Here is a 16,268-nt window from a genome sequence, read left to right as displayed (position 1 = left end):
TGGCCCCACTTCCAACCTGCTGACTAACTTCTTAGAGGAAAGAACCAATCCCAAAGGGCTTTGTAGTCTCCCTGGTGGCTCAGATGGTAAAGAATCCGCCTGCAATGTGGAAGACATGGGTTTGATCCCTGGGTTGGGAAGATCCCCTGGACTAGGGCATGGCAACCCACTCCAGTATGTTTGCCTAGAGAATCCTCATGGACAGAGGAGCCTGACAGGCTATAGCCCATGAGGTCGCAAAGAGTTGGACACAACTGAGGGAGACTTTGTAACGCCTCAAGGGCGGGGGGTGTGGGAGTAACATTTGGCTAAGTGGTTCCTATTGGTTTCTCATTAGGGTCATATGACCAGCATTAATAAGTAATGTTACATGTGCCTTCCTTACAGAGTCCATCAGTTGGTCCTGTAGGAGCGTCAGTGTTCTTTAGATGAAGTGCTCCAGATGATTCTGAGGTGTGACCAGCGTTAAATCCTAGAGCTCCTGAGGGAGTTTAGACCATTTAGTCCAAGGAGAGGCAGTAAGTTCTGTTTAACACGGGTTTGAAGGGCAAGTCAGGCAGCCCTTACCCTGGGGGAGCAGAACTTGGGGACCTCTATAGGAGAGGAGAGAGGTAAACAAAGAACAACTCACAGGGGGGAATTCACATAGGAGCTGATTGTTCCTGAATCTTTTCTGAGACCAAGAGGTTGGTCTTCTTAGATTTTTAAGGTCCTTCTGCCTGTGAGGGTGTTGGGAGTAGGCAAAGGAGCTGGCTGATGCCTTTGAAGGTACATTCTCATGATGCTGCTGTCATTCCTCCATGTAACCTTGGTGAGAAAACTACCCAGGGCAGGAGGAAGAGGGAGGAGCAAATGGCAGATTCTCAGGTAAATGATCTGATCCAGGTTAGAGACTGTCTGCTTTTCCTCCTGAAATGCCCTGAATTGAAAACATAAAATATTTAATTCTCTACTTATGATATTCTTGCCTAGCAAGGTTATTTTCAGCTACTTATGTTATTTATTTATTTTTATTCTTATGAGTCACAATCGGCTCTCTTCTCTCTCCCTGAGTTTCTTTGCCATTGTCTGCATTCAGACTTCCTATAGTTCATGAAGCATTCTCACCATGAATTAGTAACTTTCAGTTATTGAAAATATTCCCTTTGTGAGAGATCAACACGGGAAGGCATTGTAATCAGCATTCCCATCGGGTTGGATGTGGGTGTTGGGATCTTAGTGAATACAGTGAAAGTGGAGGAGTTAACCTTAAATCTGGATACAAGATCAGCTCTTAGAATAGGATTAAGAAAGAAAAGGCACATATTAACAGAATGACCTTAGTGGTCCAGAATGCCTTTAAAAATTCTGAGAAAAAATCAATCTATTCTCTACACTGGTTAAAACAAACAAACAAACAGACTTACTATTTAAATGCACTATTAGGGATACAGAATATGGGAGGTATGTATGGACTGAAATTTGCATGAAATTGATATTTTTTTCAAGATTCAGATTTCCTCATTTTCCCCCAAAACATCCATCCAATGACAGAGTTGTCCTTAGTGTTTCAGTCACCAGACACCGATTTACCCAATTACATTTGATATTCACTGATTCAGGTGTTTGACGCCAGATTCACATACTATGAAGTTCCTAATTTACCCTTTATCTTTTTTTTAATTTATTTATTTATTGCTGTGCTGGCTCTTTGTTGCTGCTAGGGCTTTTCTCTAATTGTGGTATGGGGGAGGAGGCAGTGGGGGGGGGGCTACTCTCTAGTTGTGGTGCATGGGCTTCTTATTACAGAGCACCAGCTCTAGGGCTTGCAGGCTTCAGTAGTGTAGCACGTGGGCTCAGTAGTTGCAGTTCCCAGGCTCTAGCTTGCAGGCTCAGTACTTGTGGCACATGGGTTCAGTTGCTCCATGGCATGTAGGATCTTCCTGGACCAGGGATTGAACTCATGTCTCTCGTGTTGGCAGGCGAATTCTTCACCACTGAGCCACCAGGGAAGCCTGTAATTTCCCCTTTGTCTTTAAATAAATGTCTTTGAAAGATTTAGTGAAGAATGTGGATAAGCCAATCCAGTTAATGAGGAAGCTAATTTCTTCCAGTTCTCTTTGTTTTTAGTTGGCTTTGAAATATGAACAGGCAACTGTGTTCAGTAGAGATACCCAGTTTTGTAACCATACGTTTTCATCAGTCAAGTCAGATTCTCTTCCCTTACATGTTATTGCAAGATATTGAGTAGAGTTCCCTGTGCTACACAGTTGGCATTCATCGATTATCTATTTTATTTATACCACAGTATATATGGGCTCCCAGGTGGCACTAGCAGTAAAGCACATACCTGCCAGTGTAGGCAGGCATAAGAGAGGCAGGTTTGACCCCTGGGTTGGGAAGATCCCCTGGGGGAGGGCCTGGCAACTCACTCCAGTATTCTTGCCTGGAGAGTCCCATAGACAAAGGAGCCTCGTGCTCTATGGTTGGACAAGACTGAAGCAACCTTGCACACACATGCACAGTGTCTATGTTAATCCCAAACTCCTAATTATGTTTATTTTTCTAATGAACAGGTCCTCTTTGTGCAGTAAAGGAAGAATCCCTGGGCTAGGTGTGAAGGAATGAAGCAGATGACACAGGTGAGAGGTCTAAAGATCACAGAGGAAACCAGGCTAAAAATTTGCTTTGGGAAAATCTGCTTCATTAGAATGATCTTTGAGAAACCTGAGTTTATTTCTGTTGTTGTCATAGAGGGAGTTCTCCGGCCTAATTCTTGGGTTCTTAAACCTCCATGTGTTCTTCAGCCCCAGTGGTTTTCCCTCACAGTCACTGTCTGTGAGGACCTGCATAATCTGGTTGCTCTTCCACTGCTTTGGAGGACCTAGGAAATGCTACTAACAGTTCTGACAAACTCAGTGTTAAACCCTTTTGAAGTTCTGTGTCAGCCTCACATCAGACAGGTGTGAGCAGAGTCCTGGAGATACTGAGATTAGTTGGCAAAATTCCAGAAATACTGGGAACAGATATATATTTCCTGCATTCTAATTTCTGATTGAAATTTCAAACATGAGTCTCCAAAGTTCAGACTCAGTCATTTCATCAGAATGTAAAGCACCTCCCTAAAGTCATAAAGTGTTATCCTCAATTTCTACCTCCCAATTTTGTTTTACTTCATCCCTTATTTTTTTTTAGATTGGAGGAAATTGCTTTGCAATGTTGTGATGATCTCTGCCATACATCAACACAAATCAATCATACATACATACATACATACATACATATATATATATATATATATATATATATATATATATATATATATCTTCACTCCCACTTGAGCCTCCCCCCCATGCCCATTCCACTCCCTGAGATTGTCACGGAGTAAAGTAACTCAGAAAAAGATAAACAAATATCATATATTAATGCATATATATGGAATTGAGAAAAATAATACTAATGAACATTAGACATTTCAAGTGTATTTGCCCCAATTGTAAAACCATTTAATATGTCTATTAACTCATAGAATTCATTTTTTAAACTTCTCTTTAACTTTTTATTTTATATTGGAATGTAGCCAACTAAAAAAATGAGATAGTTAAAGCTGAACAACAAAGGGACTCAGCCAACATATTTAGGTATGAATTTTCTCCCAAACTTCCATCCCATTCAGGCTGTCACACAATGTTGAGCAGAGTTCCCTGTGCTATGCAGTAGGTCCTTGTTGGTTATCCATTTTAAAAATAGCCATGTGTACATATTGATCCCTTATGGAGAATTGATGCTAATTTTTCTTAGTGTTGCTGGAGTAATCCAGTTAATTCATCTACTCCAGGGTTTTTTTTTTTTTTTTTTAGTTACTCTTTTAGTCTATTTAATAGTTGTAGGTGTTTTGTAATTTTTAATTCATTCATGCTAATACCTAAGGGGTTCTGTTTCCAGAAATTCAATCTTCTTGTTGTTGTTGTTGAGGTCTTCAATTTTTTGTTGTAGTATTGTTCAGAGTAGCATGATATAATTACTTTTAGCTCTATGGTATCAACTATTATGTCTCTCCTTTTATTTCTCATTTTAGTTGCATCTCATCTCTTCTTAATCTGGCTAAGGGTTTGTCAACATTGCATACAATTGTAAAGCATGTTCACTCAAAGTACTAAATGGGCTCTTGGTTATTTGTTATCTTTCAGTGATATCTTCTCATGACATCCAATGTTTGTTCCCAAAGAAGCCATGCATAGGAAATTCACGTGTAATGTGCTGGGAAATTCTGAGAGTTCTTGGCTTGGAAATTTACTTAATGAAAGAGTGGGAATGTAAGGGGGCCTGTGAAGGGCCAAAAGGATGTTATTTTGGATGTAACCAATTAGGACAGTTACTCATAATGAAAACATGATTGCCAAAAGAAATTGAGGATATACATCAAATTGGGAAAAATTTCATTGGAAGTCAGTAATTTTGGCAGAAAAACAAGTTTTTGTAAGACCCACATGATTAAAAAATATATGTATATTCTCTGAATGAATTTTGGAAAACATGGAAAATCATCTAGCCTATGCTACAAATAATTACTCAAACCAATATGAATATAGGTTTGAATTAAACAGTCAGTCATACATGTCTGGAAGCCAGAGATTTGAAAATGAGGGAAGAAAATCTCACTATGATCAATTTGAGAGATCCTTTAGTGAGGGCTCATTATTTTCCCACCAACAAACATTTTCTCCCTATTCCAATATCTATAATGTTGATAATAATGAGAAAGTCTTTATCCAGCCATCATCATCATTCAATGGATGTTATAACGTGGAACAACCTTCCATGTGTAATCCAACAAGTGAGGCCTTAAGCAACAGCTCCATCTTCAATCATTACAACAGTATTTATGATGGAGCCAGAATCTACCCATGCCTTGAATCTAGGAATCACTTTGACCAAGACTCTGGTCTCATGAAGTATCAGAGAAAATGTTCAGAGAACCATGGTAAAAGGAATTAATGTAATAATATACTTTATCAAAGTTCAGATCTTATTACACAGGGAAGCATGCACACTGGAGAGAAGAATTGCACATTTAGTGAATGTGGTGGAGTTCTCAACCTGTCTTCAATGCTTCGCATCAGGAAAGTCATACTAAGAAAGAACATTATAAGTGTAATATATGTGGGAAAGTCTTTAATAAATCATCAAGTCTAAAGAGACATTGGAAAATTCATATTGAAGGGAAACCTTACAAATATACAGAATGTGGCAAAGCCTTTAACTGGCGTTCCTCCCTTGCTCAGCAACAGTGAATTCATACTGGAGAGAAGCCTTACAAATGTAACGAATGTGACAAAGCCTTCAACTGTTACTCAAATATCACTAAACATCAGAGAATTCATACTAGAGAGAAACCTTACAAATGTACAAAAAACCTTACAAATGTACAAATGTGGCAAAGCCTTTAACAGACATTCGTATCTTGTTCATCAGTGAATTCACACTGGAGAGAAGCCTTACTAATGTACAGAATGTGGAAGGCCTTTAATTGCCACTCAAACCTTACTCAACATAAGTGGATTCATACAAATATAAATAATGTGACAAAGCCTTGAAGTGAGCCATCACCTCACTCAGCATCAGTGTATGCTGAGGAGAGACCCTACAAATGTAATGAGTGATGAAAGAGTTTTGTTCTAAACATACACATCAGGAAATGCTAGGTAGTTCATACTGGGAAGAACAATTAATGATCTAAAAAATATAGAAAAGTATTTAATTTAAGAAAATAAGGTCTAAATAAATATCAGAAAAATCATAGTAGATAGCATTCAGTCAATAACCCTTTTCTGGTATTGATATATATGTTCCTATTGCCATTTTCTTAATTGTTTGGGGTTGATTTTGTAGACCTTTTTTCTTTTCTTGTATTTCTTGACTATATAAGAAATAAATAGGAACATATATATCAGTCTAGGAACATATATATCAATAATTACTTTAAATGTAAATGGATTAAATGCTCCAACCAGAAGACACAGACTGGCTGAATGGATTAAAAAATAAGACATATATATGCTGTCTACAAGAAACCCACTTCAGACCTGAAGACACATTTAGAATGAAAGTGAGAGGATGGAAAATTATATTCCATCCTAATGGGAAGCTAAAGAAAGCTGGAGTAGCAATCCTCATATCAGACAAAATAGACCTTAAAATAAAGAATATTACAAGAGATAAGGAAGGAAACTACATAATTATCAAGGGATCAGTCCAAGAGGAAGACAACAATTGTAAATATCTATGCACCCAACATAGGAGCACCTCAATACATAAGACAAACACTAACAGACATAAAAGGAGAAATTGACAGTAACACAATAATAGTAGGAGACTTTAACACCCTATTCACACCAATGGACAGATCATCAAAACAGAAAATTAAAACAGAAACACAAGTCTTAAATGACACATTAGATGAGATGAATCTCATTGATATCTTCAGGACATTCCATCCAAATGCAGAAGAATACACCTTCTTCTCAAGTGCAGATAGAATATTCTCCAGGATAGACCACATCTTGGGTCACAAGTCAAACCTCAGTAAATTTAAGAATATTGAAATTGTATCAAGCATCTACCCTGACTACAACACTATGAGGATAGATATCAATTACAAGAAAAAACTATAAGAAACACAAACACATGGAGATTAAACAATACGTTTCTAAATAACCAACAGGTTACTGAAGAAATCAAAAAGGAAATCAACAAATTTCCAGAAACAAACGACAATGAGAACATGACAACTCAAAACCTATGGGATGCAGCAAAAGCAGTTCTAAGAGGGAAGTTTATAGCAATACAATCCTACCTCAAGAAACAAGAAAAACATGGAATAGACAACCTAACTTTACACCTAAAGCAACTGGAAAAAGAACAAAAAATTAGTAGAAGGAAAGAAATCATAAAGATCAGAGCAGAAATAAATGAAAAAGAAACGAAAGGAACAATAGTAAAGATTAATAAAACTAAAAGCTAGTTCCTTGAGAAGATAAACAAAATTGACAAACCTTTGGCCAGACTGATCAAGAAAAAAAGAAAGATCAAATCAACAAAATTAGAAATGAAAAAAAGAGAGGTTACAGCAGACAATGCAGAAATACAAAGAATTATAAGAGACTATTATGGACAACTATATGGCAATAAAATGGATAACCTGGAAGAAATGGACAGATTATTAGAAAAGTTCAATCTTCCAAGACTGAACCAGGAAGATAAAGAAATTATGAACAACCCAATTACAAGGACTGATATTGAAGCTGTGATCAATAATCTCCCAAAAAACAAGCCCAGTACCAGATGGCTTCACAGGAGAATTCTATCAAACATTTAGAGAAGAGCTAATGCCTATCCTTCTAAAACTCTTTCAAAAAATTGCAGAGGAAGGGACACTTCCAAACTCATTCTACAAGGCCACCATCACCCTGATACCAAAACCAGAAAAAGACAACACAAAAAAAGACTACAGGCCAATATCACTGATGAACATAGATGCAAAAATCCTCAACAAAATTTTAGCAAACAGAACTCAGCAACACATCAAAAAGCTCATACACCCAATCAAGTTGGGTTTATTCCAGGGATGCAAGGATTCAATATATGCAAATCAGTCAATGTGATACACCATATTAATAAATTGAAAGAAAAAAACCATATGATCATTTTAATAGATGTAGACAAGGTCTTTGACAAAATTCAGCATCCATTTATGATTAAAATTCTTTTTAAAAAATGGGCATAGAAGGAATCTACATCAACATATATGATAAACCTACAGCAAACATTATTCTCAATGGTGAAAAATTGAATGCATTCCCCCTAAGATCAGAAACAAGACAAGGGTGTCCACGTTCACCACTATTATTCAACATGGTTCTGAAAGTCCTAGCTACAGCAATCAGAGAAGAAAAAGAAATGAATCCTGATTGGAAAAGAATTAAAGCTCTCACTGTTTGCAGATGACAAGATACTGTACATGGAAAACCCTAAAGATAGAAAATTACTGAGCTAATCAGTGAATTTGGCAAAGTTGCAGGATACAAAATCAATACACAGAAATCACTTGCATTTCTATATATTAACAATGAAAAATCAGAAAGAGAAATTAAGAAATCAATCCCATTCACCATTGCAACAAAAAGAAATATCTAGGAATAAATTTACCTAAGGAGACAAAAGAACTGTACATAGAAAACCATAAGACACTAATGAAAGAAATCAAAGATGACATATACAGATGGAGAAATATTACATGTTCCTGGGTAGGAAGAATCAGTATTGTGAAAATGGCTATACTACCAAACGCAATCTACAGATTCAATGTGATCCCTATCAAATTAGCAATGGTATTTTTCACACAACTAGAACAAAGACATTTATAATTCATATGGAAACACAAAAGACCCTGAATAGCCAAAGAAGTCTTGAGAAAGAAGAATGGAGCTGAAAGAATCAACTTTCCTGACCTCAGTGTATACTACAAGGGTACAGTCATCAAGATAGTATGGTACTGGCACAAAAAAAGAAATATAGACCAATGGAACAAGATAGAAAGCCCAGAAATAAACCCATGCACCTATGGGTACCTTATTTTTGACAAAAAGGGCAAGAATATACAATGGGGCAAAGACAATCTCTTCACTAAATGGTGCTGGGAATACTGGACAGCTACATGTAAAAAAACAGAAGCAGAAGATATTAAGAAGAGGTGGCAAGAATACACGAAAGAACTGTAAAAAAAAGATCTTCACGACCCAGATAATCATGATGATGTGATCACTAATCTAGAGCCAGAATCTTGGAATGTGATCTCAAGTGGGCCTTAGAAAGCATCACTATGAACAAAGCTAGTGGAGGTGATGGAATTCCAGTTGAGCTGTTTCAAATCCTGAAAGATGATGCTCTGAAAGTGCTGCACTCAATATGCCAGCAAATTTGGAAAACTCAGCAGTGGCCACAGGACTGGAAAAGGTCCGTTTTCATTCCAATCCCAAAGAAAGGCAATGCCAAAGAATGCTCGAACTACCGCACAATTGCACTCATCTCACATGCTAGTAAAGTAATGCTCAAAATTCTCCAAGCCAGGCTTCAGCAATACGTGAACTGTGAACTCCCTGATGTTCAAGCTGGTTTTAGAAAAGGCAGAGGAACCAGAGGTAAAATTGCCAACATCTCCTGGATCATGGAAAAAGCAAGAGAGTTCCAGAAAAGGATCTATATCTGCTTTATTGACTATGCCAAAGCCTTTGACTGTGTGGATCACAAGAAACTGTGGAAAATTCTGAAAGAGATGGGAATACCAGACCACCTGACCTGCCTCTTGAGAAATCTGAATGGAGGTCAGGAAGCAACAGTTAGAACTGGACATGGAACAACAGACTGGTTCCAAATAGGAAAAGGAGTACATCAAGGCTGTATATTGTCACCCTGCTTATTTAACTTATATGCAGAGTATATCATGAGAAACACTGGGCTGGAAGAAACGCAAGCTGGAAACAAGATTGCTGGGAGAAATATCAATAACCTCAGATATGCAGATGACACCACCCTTATGGCAGAAAGTGAATAGGAGCTAAAAAGCTTCTTGATGAAAGTGAAAGAGGAGAGTGAAAAAGTTGGCTTAAAGCTCAACATTCAGAAAACAAAGATCATGGCATCCGGTCACATCACTTCATGGGAAATAGATGGGGAAACAGTGGAAACAGCGTCAGACTTTATTTTGGGGGGCTCCAAAATCACTGCAGATGGTGACTTCAGCCATGAAATTAAAAGACGCTTACTCCTTGGAAGAAAAGTTATGACCAACCTAGATAGTATATTCAAAAGCAGAGACATTACTTTGCCAACTAAGGTCCGTCTAGTCAAGGCTATGGTTTTTCCTGTAGTCATGTATGGATGTGAGAGTTGGACTGTGAAGAAGGCTGAGCGCTGAAGAACTGATGCTTTTGAACTGTAGTGTTGGAGAAGACTCTTGAGAGTCCCTTGGACTGCAAGGAGATCCAACTAGTCCATTCTGAAGGAGATCAGCCCTGGGATTTCCTTGGCGGGAATGATGCTGAAGCTGAAACTCCGGTACTTTGGCCACATCATGCAAAGAGTTGACTCATTGGAAAAGACTCTGATGCTGGGAGGGATTGGGGGCAGGAGGAGAAGGGGATGACAGGATGAGATGGCTGGATGGCATCACGGACTCGATGGACGTGAGTCTGAGTGAACTCCGGGAGATGGTGATGGACATGGAGGCCTGGCGTGGTGCGATTCATGGGGTCGCAAAGAGTCGGACACGACTGAGCGACTGAACTGAACTGAACTGAAAAGACAAGGAAGGGAAAAGCCCATGAAAATAGAACAAAGGAAGGTCTGAGGACTGGAGTGACAACTTCGGGTAGAAGAGCAAACCTGGTAAGCCCAAGTTGCATAGGGCAGGACCAGGGGGAAGGGAAAAAAAGACAAAAAGAAGAGTCAAAGGGCTCGCTCTCTCCCCCACGCCCTGGGGCGCTCTTCTCTTTGAGTCTTTGGGTCAACACGCCCTCACATCTTGAAGATGGAATTTCCTGCTATTATCTTAAATAAAACAGAGCTGTAAACCTGATTTGTCTAGGGGCTATAACACCGTCCGTTTGAGACCTGAGAGCTATAACACGGGCCGAGGGGGGGCTTTAATGTCCGTCACTCCAAATCTTTGCTGTGACGAGACAGAATCGAGGAGCCTACACTCGAGTGACACTCCCAACAGATCATCTGAGTTATTGCATTCTACTTTTCGTCACTGAGGAGACACCCATCGTCACACAGTCACACAGGGGCTTTTTAATTTTAGCCGTTTTTCAACTTGCGGAAAACATCTCAGCTTCCCTTAGAGGCAGCTCTCAAAATTCTTCTCTTTTGCAGTAAGTTGTGTGAAACATTAACTTAGAACAAGCAGGAAGCAGCTCTGCTCCAGAGGAAACCAAAGAGATTGAAAGGCATCAAAAGGGAGAGAAATTGAAGCACAGCTGGACAGAAGGACCAACAGACCCAAAACTGACAGGGGCGGGGTGAGGGGAGGTAAAGCTCCGCCCCCACTGGCCCCGCCCCTACACACCTGCGCTTCCGGCCTCGTCCCACCCTCTCCTCTTTCGCCCCTCTCCTTGGCCGCGGCTAGCGCGCTCGCCTTCCTTTGTAGCGGATCTTCCGCCCGCGCGTGCGCAGTATCCTGCAGACCCGGAATCGCGTTTAAATGCCCGACAGAGAGTTCTGGTGAGTTTGTTTGTTTAAAACCCGGATTTCGTAGTCCCACAGCCTGCTGCCCTTCACACGTGGGTTTCGGGGGTCTCTGTGGACGTTCAAACTACCGTCCCCATTTTCCCGTCCCCAGTGTGTCCTCGCATCGCCGTGAGAAGTTCTGAAGTCCTTTTAGCTGCTGGGTCCCTGGGTCCACGTCCGCTTCCTGTTGATACCGTTCTAGAGTCCATGTCCTTCTCTGGCAGCTCTGCCTTCTAACTTGTAGAGACCGCTGCTTAAAGTCCTGCATTGTCCAACCCCTAGGTCCCTGACCCACGAAGAGGTGAAGGAAGGAGGCTCTATTCTGTATGGAGTTTGGTCAGGGTCTCGCCTAAGGTTTGAAGGGGAGGGTCAGCCTAGAACGTGTGGCTTTCACAGGAAGGGCCGCGAGTTCAGAAGAAAAGAATAAAACTAAAAACACCTCGTTTAATTCTGTGTTCCAAAGTCCCTGCTGTGTCCGTGGACGTAGAAGATTGTGTTTTGTGCCTGTTGAGATCCTCCCTCTGTGTGGGGCTGTGTTACAGGGAGCTCGGTGTGTTTTTCTAAGTATTGAACAGCCTATTCTCAACACTCAGGGGGTCACTTCCCAAGACTGATCTTACCTGAGAAGGAAGCCCAGAGGAAGAGGAAAGCAAGGAGTCAGAAATGACTCGTTCAGAGGTAAGAGGCATAGTCCTTTTGTGTGTTTGTTCTGTCTCTCTTTCCTGAAATGCTGCTTCTTTGGACTTGATAAGCTTCTTAACTTCTGAACGGGTTTGTTTGAACTGACCCATAATCATCATCCCGAGGGACCCATTACCCTCCTGGCACATCAGTGTGACAGGAAACAGAGTATTGCCAGCCAAACAAGCTCACTCAAGTGTTTATTGCGGTTTAGCCTCATAGGCGGGATTGATAACATCTCCAGCATTCTCCCCTCCTTAGAGGCTGGGCTAATAAGCCCACCTGGCTCAAAGGCCCAAACCTCTAGTAACATCCTTGGTCTTTCGAAATGGCCAGCCTCACAACCTGAGTCGTCCCATTATTAAGTTAGGGGCCACCATGTAGGTCATGTTTTTAGCATAAATAATCAGGGCCCACGGAGAGTAATAAAGCTACTTCAGTCACTAAGGAAATTCCCAAAGGGGTGTTGGGGGGGAATTCCAAGTTAATAAAATTGAAAGTAGTTAACTACTTAATTCCAAGTAGTTAAGAAACTTCCACAACCTGGGGACCAAAGCCTGCCAAATTCTTTTTTTGTTGTTATTGTTTTAGTATTTATTTAGTTTTGGCCATAATGGGATTTTGCTGATGCACTTGGGCTTTCTCTGTTGCGATTAGGAGAAGCTACTATCTTGTTGTGGAGCTCTGGCTTTAAGGCACTGGTTCAGTCGTTGTATTAATAATTGTCAGGCTCTGGAGCAGGTGGGCTTCATTAGTTGTGGCACACTAGCTTAGCTGCTTCAAGGCATGTGGGATGTTTCCTGACCAGGAATGGAACCCATGTTATCTGCATTGACAGGCAGATTTCTCACCACTGGACCTTCAGCCAAGTCCCTAAATTCTTTATTTCTTGATGCTGAAACCTAAATCTTTCTTTTATGCCCTTTGACTCCCCCCTCCAGCCCCCCACCCCCCGCTGATTTTTGTTGTTACCTTGGAATACCTCACCTGTTGCGTTATTTAAAAAAAAATTTGTTGTGTTTACCTTCTATTTTATTGTTCAAAATAATGTCTAAGTCTCTCTTTAGGTATGCTTCTTTGGCTACCTTCTTGCCATTTTGCATCATTTATTTTGAAGTTTTACTAGTCTATACAGTGATAACTTCATCTGTTATTTGGCAGAATTAGATTTACAGATTGTAATTACAGAAATCTGTAATTTCCCTCTATTGCATTTTTTTGCGTTTTTAAATTCAAAAGTATGTTGGCTCTCCTGGATACAGCTGAGTCTTATATTTGAAATATCTGTGTTTGTTTTGAGTTTGAATTGTTCTGAATTTGCAGTCACTGGAGTCTTTAGGTCACCACATCTTCCAAGTAAAACTTGTGATTTTCAGACATTATGTGCTTCAGTAAAGGTTTATAGTTTCTTCATATAGGTCTGGAAATGTGTTCTAAATAGGTGTCATGCTATATTTGCTGATAAAATGTAGACTATTTCTCATATTGTGTCTTTGATTATTCTTCCTAAAGAGAAAAAGTTATTTTCAGTGAACCCAGGTGGCTCAGTGGTAAAGAATCCGCCTGCCAATACAGGAGAACTGGGTTTGATCCCTGGGTTGGGAAGGTCCCTTAGAGAATGGCAACCCCTCCAGTATTCTTGCCTGGGAAATCCCATGGACAGAGGAGTCTGGATGGCTACAGTCCATGCGATTGCAAACTGTTAGACATGACTGACGTGACTTAGCAGGCATTCATGGACAATTTGTAAATGTTTGTTTTACCATAAATGCTAAAGTACACTTGAATTTTTTTTTAAAGGTACATTAAAAATGTTTCTTCCAAAAGATCTGTTACTTATGGACAGTTGCTTTTACCTTAAGTGTGTTTATGTGTGCATCTTTGTGCAGAAACCTAGGGTTTATAAAAGCCATCATTTCATGAATATTTTCATTCTAACCTTTGAAAATTGTTCTTACATATTTTCCATGGCCTTAGATTGTTTCATTTTAGTGAAATGAATTTATATAGTTCCATTTTAATAAATGTATGCATGAAAATATTCATATGATTTGATCAGTTATTTTTCTTGTATTTTGTATTCTTCACAGTTAGAGAAACTTCTGTGAACTTTCTTTAGAGTTGTCCCTATGTGTTTGTCTGTTTAGAGTACATAGAGTACATAAAGTTAGGCAAATTTAAGCTATTTAAGGAATGTTTGCTACATATTTGCGAAAAGGTGGAACAACAACATAATTGATTTTAAATTATTTCCATTATACATCCAAGACTCTGAAAAAACTCTCAGAAATATATATCAGTTCCATTCAGTTCAGTTGCTCAGTCGTGTCCGACTCTTTGTGACCCCATGAATCGCAGCATGCCAGGCCTCCCTATCCATCAACAACTCCCGGAGTTCACTCAGACTCACGTCCATCGAGTGCGTGATGCCATCCAGCCATCTCATCCTCGGTCATCCCCTTCTCCTCCTGCCCCCAATCCCTCCCAGCATCAGAGTCTTTTCCAGTGAGTCAGCTGTTCTCATGAGGTGGCCAAAGTACTGGAGTTTCAGCTTTAGCATCATTCCTTCCAAAGAAATCCCAGGGTTGATCTCCTTCAGAATGGACTGGTTGGATCTCCTTGCAGTCCAAGGGACTCTCAAGAGTCTTCTCCAACACCACAGTTCAAAAGCATCAATTCTTCAGCGCTCAGCTTTCTTCACAGTCTAACTCTCACATCCATACACTACCACTGGAGAAACCATAGCCTTGACTAGACGGACCTTTGTTGGCAAAGTAATGTCTCTGCTGTTGAATATGCTATCTAGGTTGGTCATAACTTTTCTTCCAAGGAGTAAGCGTCTTTTAATTTCATGGCTGCAGTCACCATCTGCAGTGATTTTGGAGCCCCCAAAAATAAAGTCTAACACTGTTTCCACTGTTTCCCCATCTATTTCCCATGAAGTGATGGGACCAGATGCCATGATCTTCATTTTCTGAATGTTGAGCTTTAAGCCAACTTTTTCACTCTCCTCTTTCACTTTCATCAAGAGGCTTTTTAGTTCCTCTTCACTTTCTGCCATAAGAGTGGTATCATCTGCATATAGTATATCTTAAATAGTTAAAATGATTGTTTCTACTGAGGATGCTATCATATTTGAACTGTAAAATTTGTAAAACACTTGACGTTCAAAAGTAAGTATGAATGCTTACCTTACTATTGTATTTCATTACTATTCAAAATGGTCGTTCATGGAGCAGAATTTTGAACATCACTAGTTAAAAGAAGCTTGTTAACAATACTCTGAAAAAAATTAAGCTTGTTAAAATAAATGGCATATTTCTCCCACTTAAGAACTCTTGGGTCAGAGTATGCTTTTTAAAAATATTACCTGTTTCCTTGATAGACAATTCATGCTGTGTCATACAAATACAACACTCAAAAACAAATATGCCCATGTGGTTCTGATTATTTTATCATTTCTTTTCCAGGTCAGAATAGTTTCTGAAAGTGTGTGGGTCATTGCTTATCTTTTTTTTTTTTTTTTTATTTCAGATTACAGTAGAAAATATTGCTGTGTAAAAGTATTATAGTACACCACCAGTTCAGTCCTGCTCCCAGGACTGAGATAATGAGATGAATTGTATGCATGGATTTACTTCAGTAAACTCTTTCCCTTCAGTTCCTCTGCCTAGTCATGACCCTCCCTCTTGAAATATGGGTTGTCTTCTAACCTAATGACCGTTGTTAATTCTTTGTTTCCTTGGTAACAGTTACTATTCGTTTGGTTTTCTGATCTTTATCATTGTCAAATAAATTCCTTAACAGCCTATATATGCTCACACAAAGATCATTAAAGCACCCTTATTCCATCAGAGCTTGGGTCCCCATATCTTTCTTTCTCTCTCTCTCTCCCTCAGGCTAATTCTCTGGAGCATGGAATCCTGCTGAGCTCACTTTCTTGCCTAGGCTTTCCAGACCTCCTCGAGAGAATGCCCTGTGCCTTCGTGAGTGGTACAAGCCCTGTGTCAAGGGCTTTATTGGTTCTCTGCATAAACCAGGGAATATCAGCCCCTTTCTCTCTTTTACTTTCTTATCGTTGACTCTGACCACCAGATTGTGGTCCGTTAAAGGACCGCAACATTAGGCTACAGATCAGGGAAGGTATATATGAAGTGAATTTTGCTTACAACACATCTTTAAAATATTTATTTGGCTGCACTGGGTCTTCTTGTGGCAGGTAAGATCTTTAGTCATCCTTGTAATTTTCAGCTTCTTTGGTTGTGACATGTAAACTCTTAGCTACAGTATGTGGGATATAGTTTCCTGATCAGGGGAAG

At 39.7% G+C, this 16,268-nt stretch overlaps 1 protein-coding gene across 2 annotated transcripts in view; it reads left to right on the top strand.

Moving 5' to 3' along the window:
- LOC102189337 (putative zinc finger protein 724) overlaps window positions 11,172–16,268 on the top strand; it is a 33,657-nt gene continuing 28,560 nt past the window's right edge. For both annotated transcript variants that reach the window (XM_013971623.2, XM_013971622.2), the window contains exons 1-3: window positions 11,172–11,262; window positions 11,862–11,946; window positions 15,849–15,935. In XM_013971623.2, the coding sequence (XP_013827077.2) occupies window positions 11,932–11,946; window positions 15,849–15,935 (102 nt within the window). In that variant the 5' untranslated portion in view covers window positions 11,172–11,262; window positions 11,862–11,931. The remainder of the gene's footprint in view (window positions 11,263–11,861; window positions 11,947–15,848; window positions 15,936–16,268) is intronic.

The sequence above is a fragment of the Capra hircus genome, chromosome 18, assembly GCF_001704415.2.
Source record: "Capra hircus breed San Clemente chromosome 18, ASM170441v1, whole genome shotgun sequence".
Lineage (NCBI taxonomy): Eukaryota > Metazoa > Chordata > Mammalia > Artiodactyla > Bovidae > Capra > Capra hircus.
The sequence above is the reverse complement of the archived record's forward strand: the minus strand, read 5'-3'. Positions and strand labels throughout refer to the sequence as shown.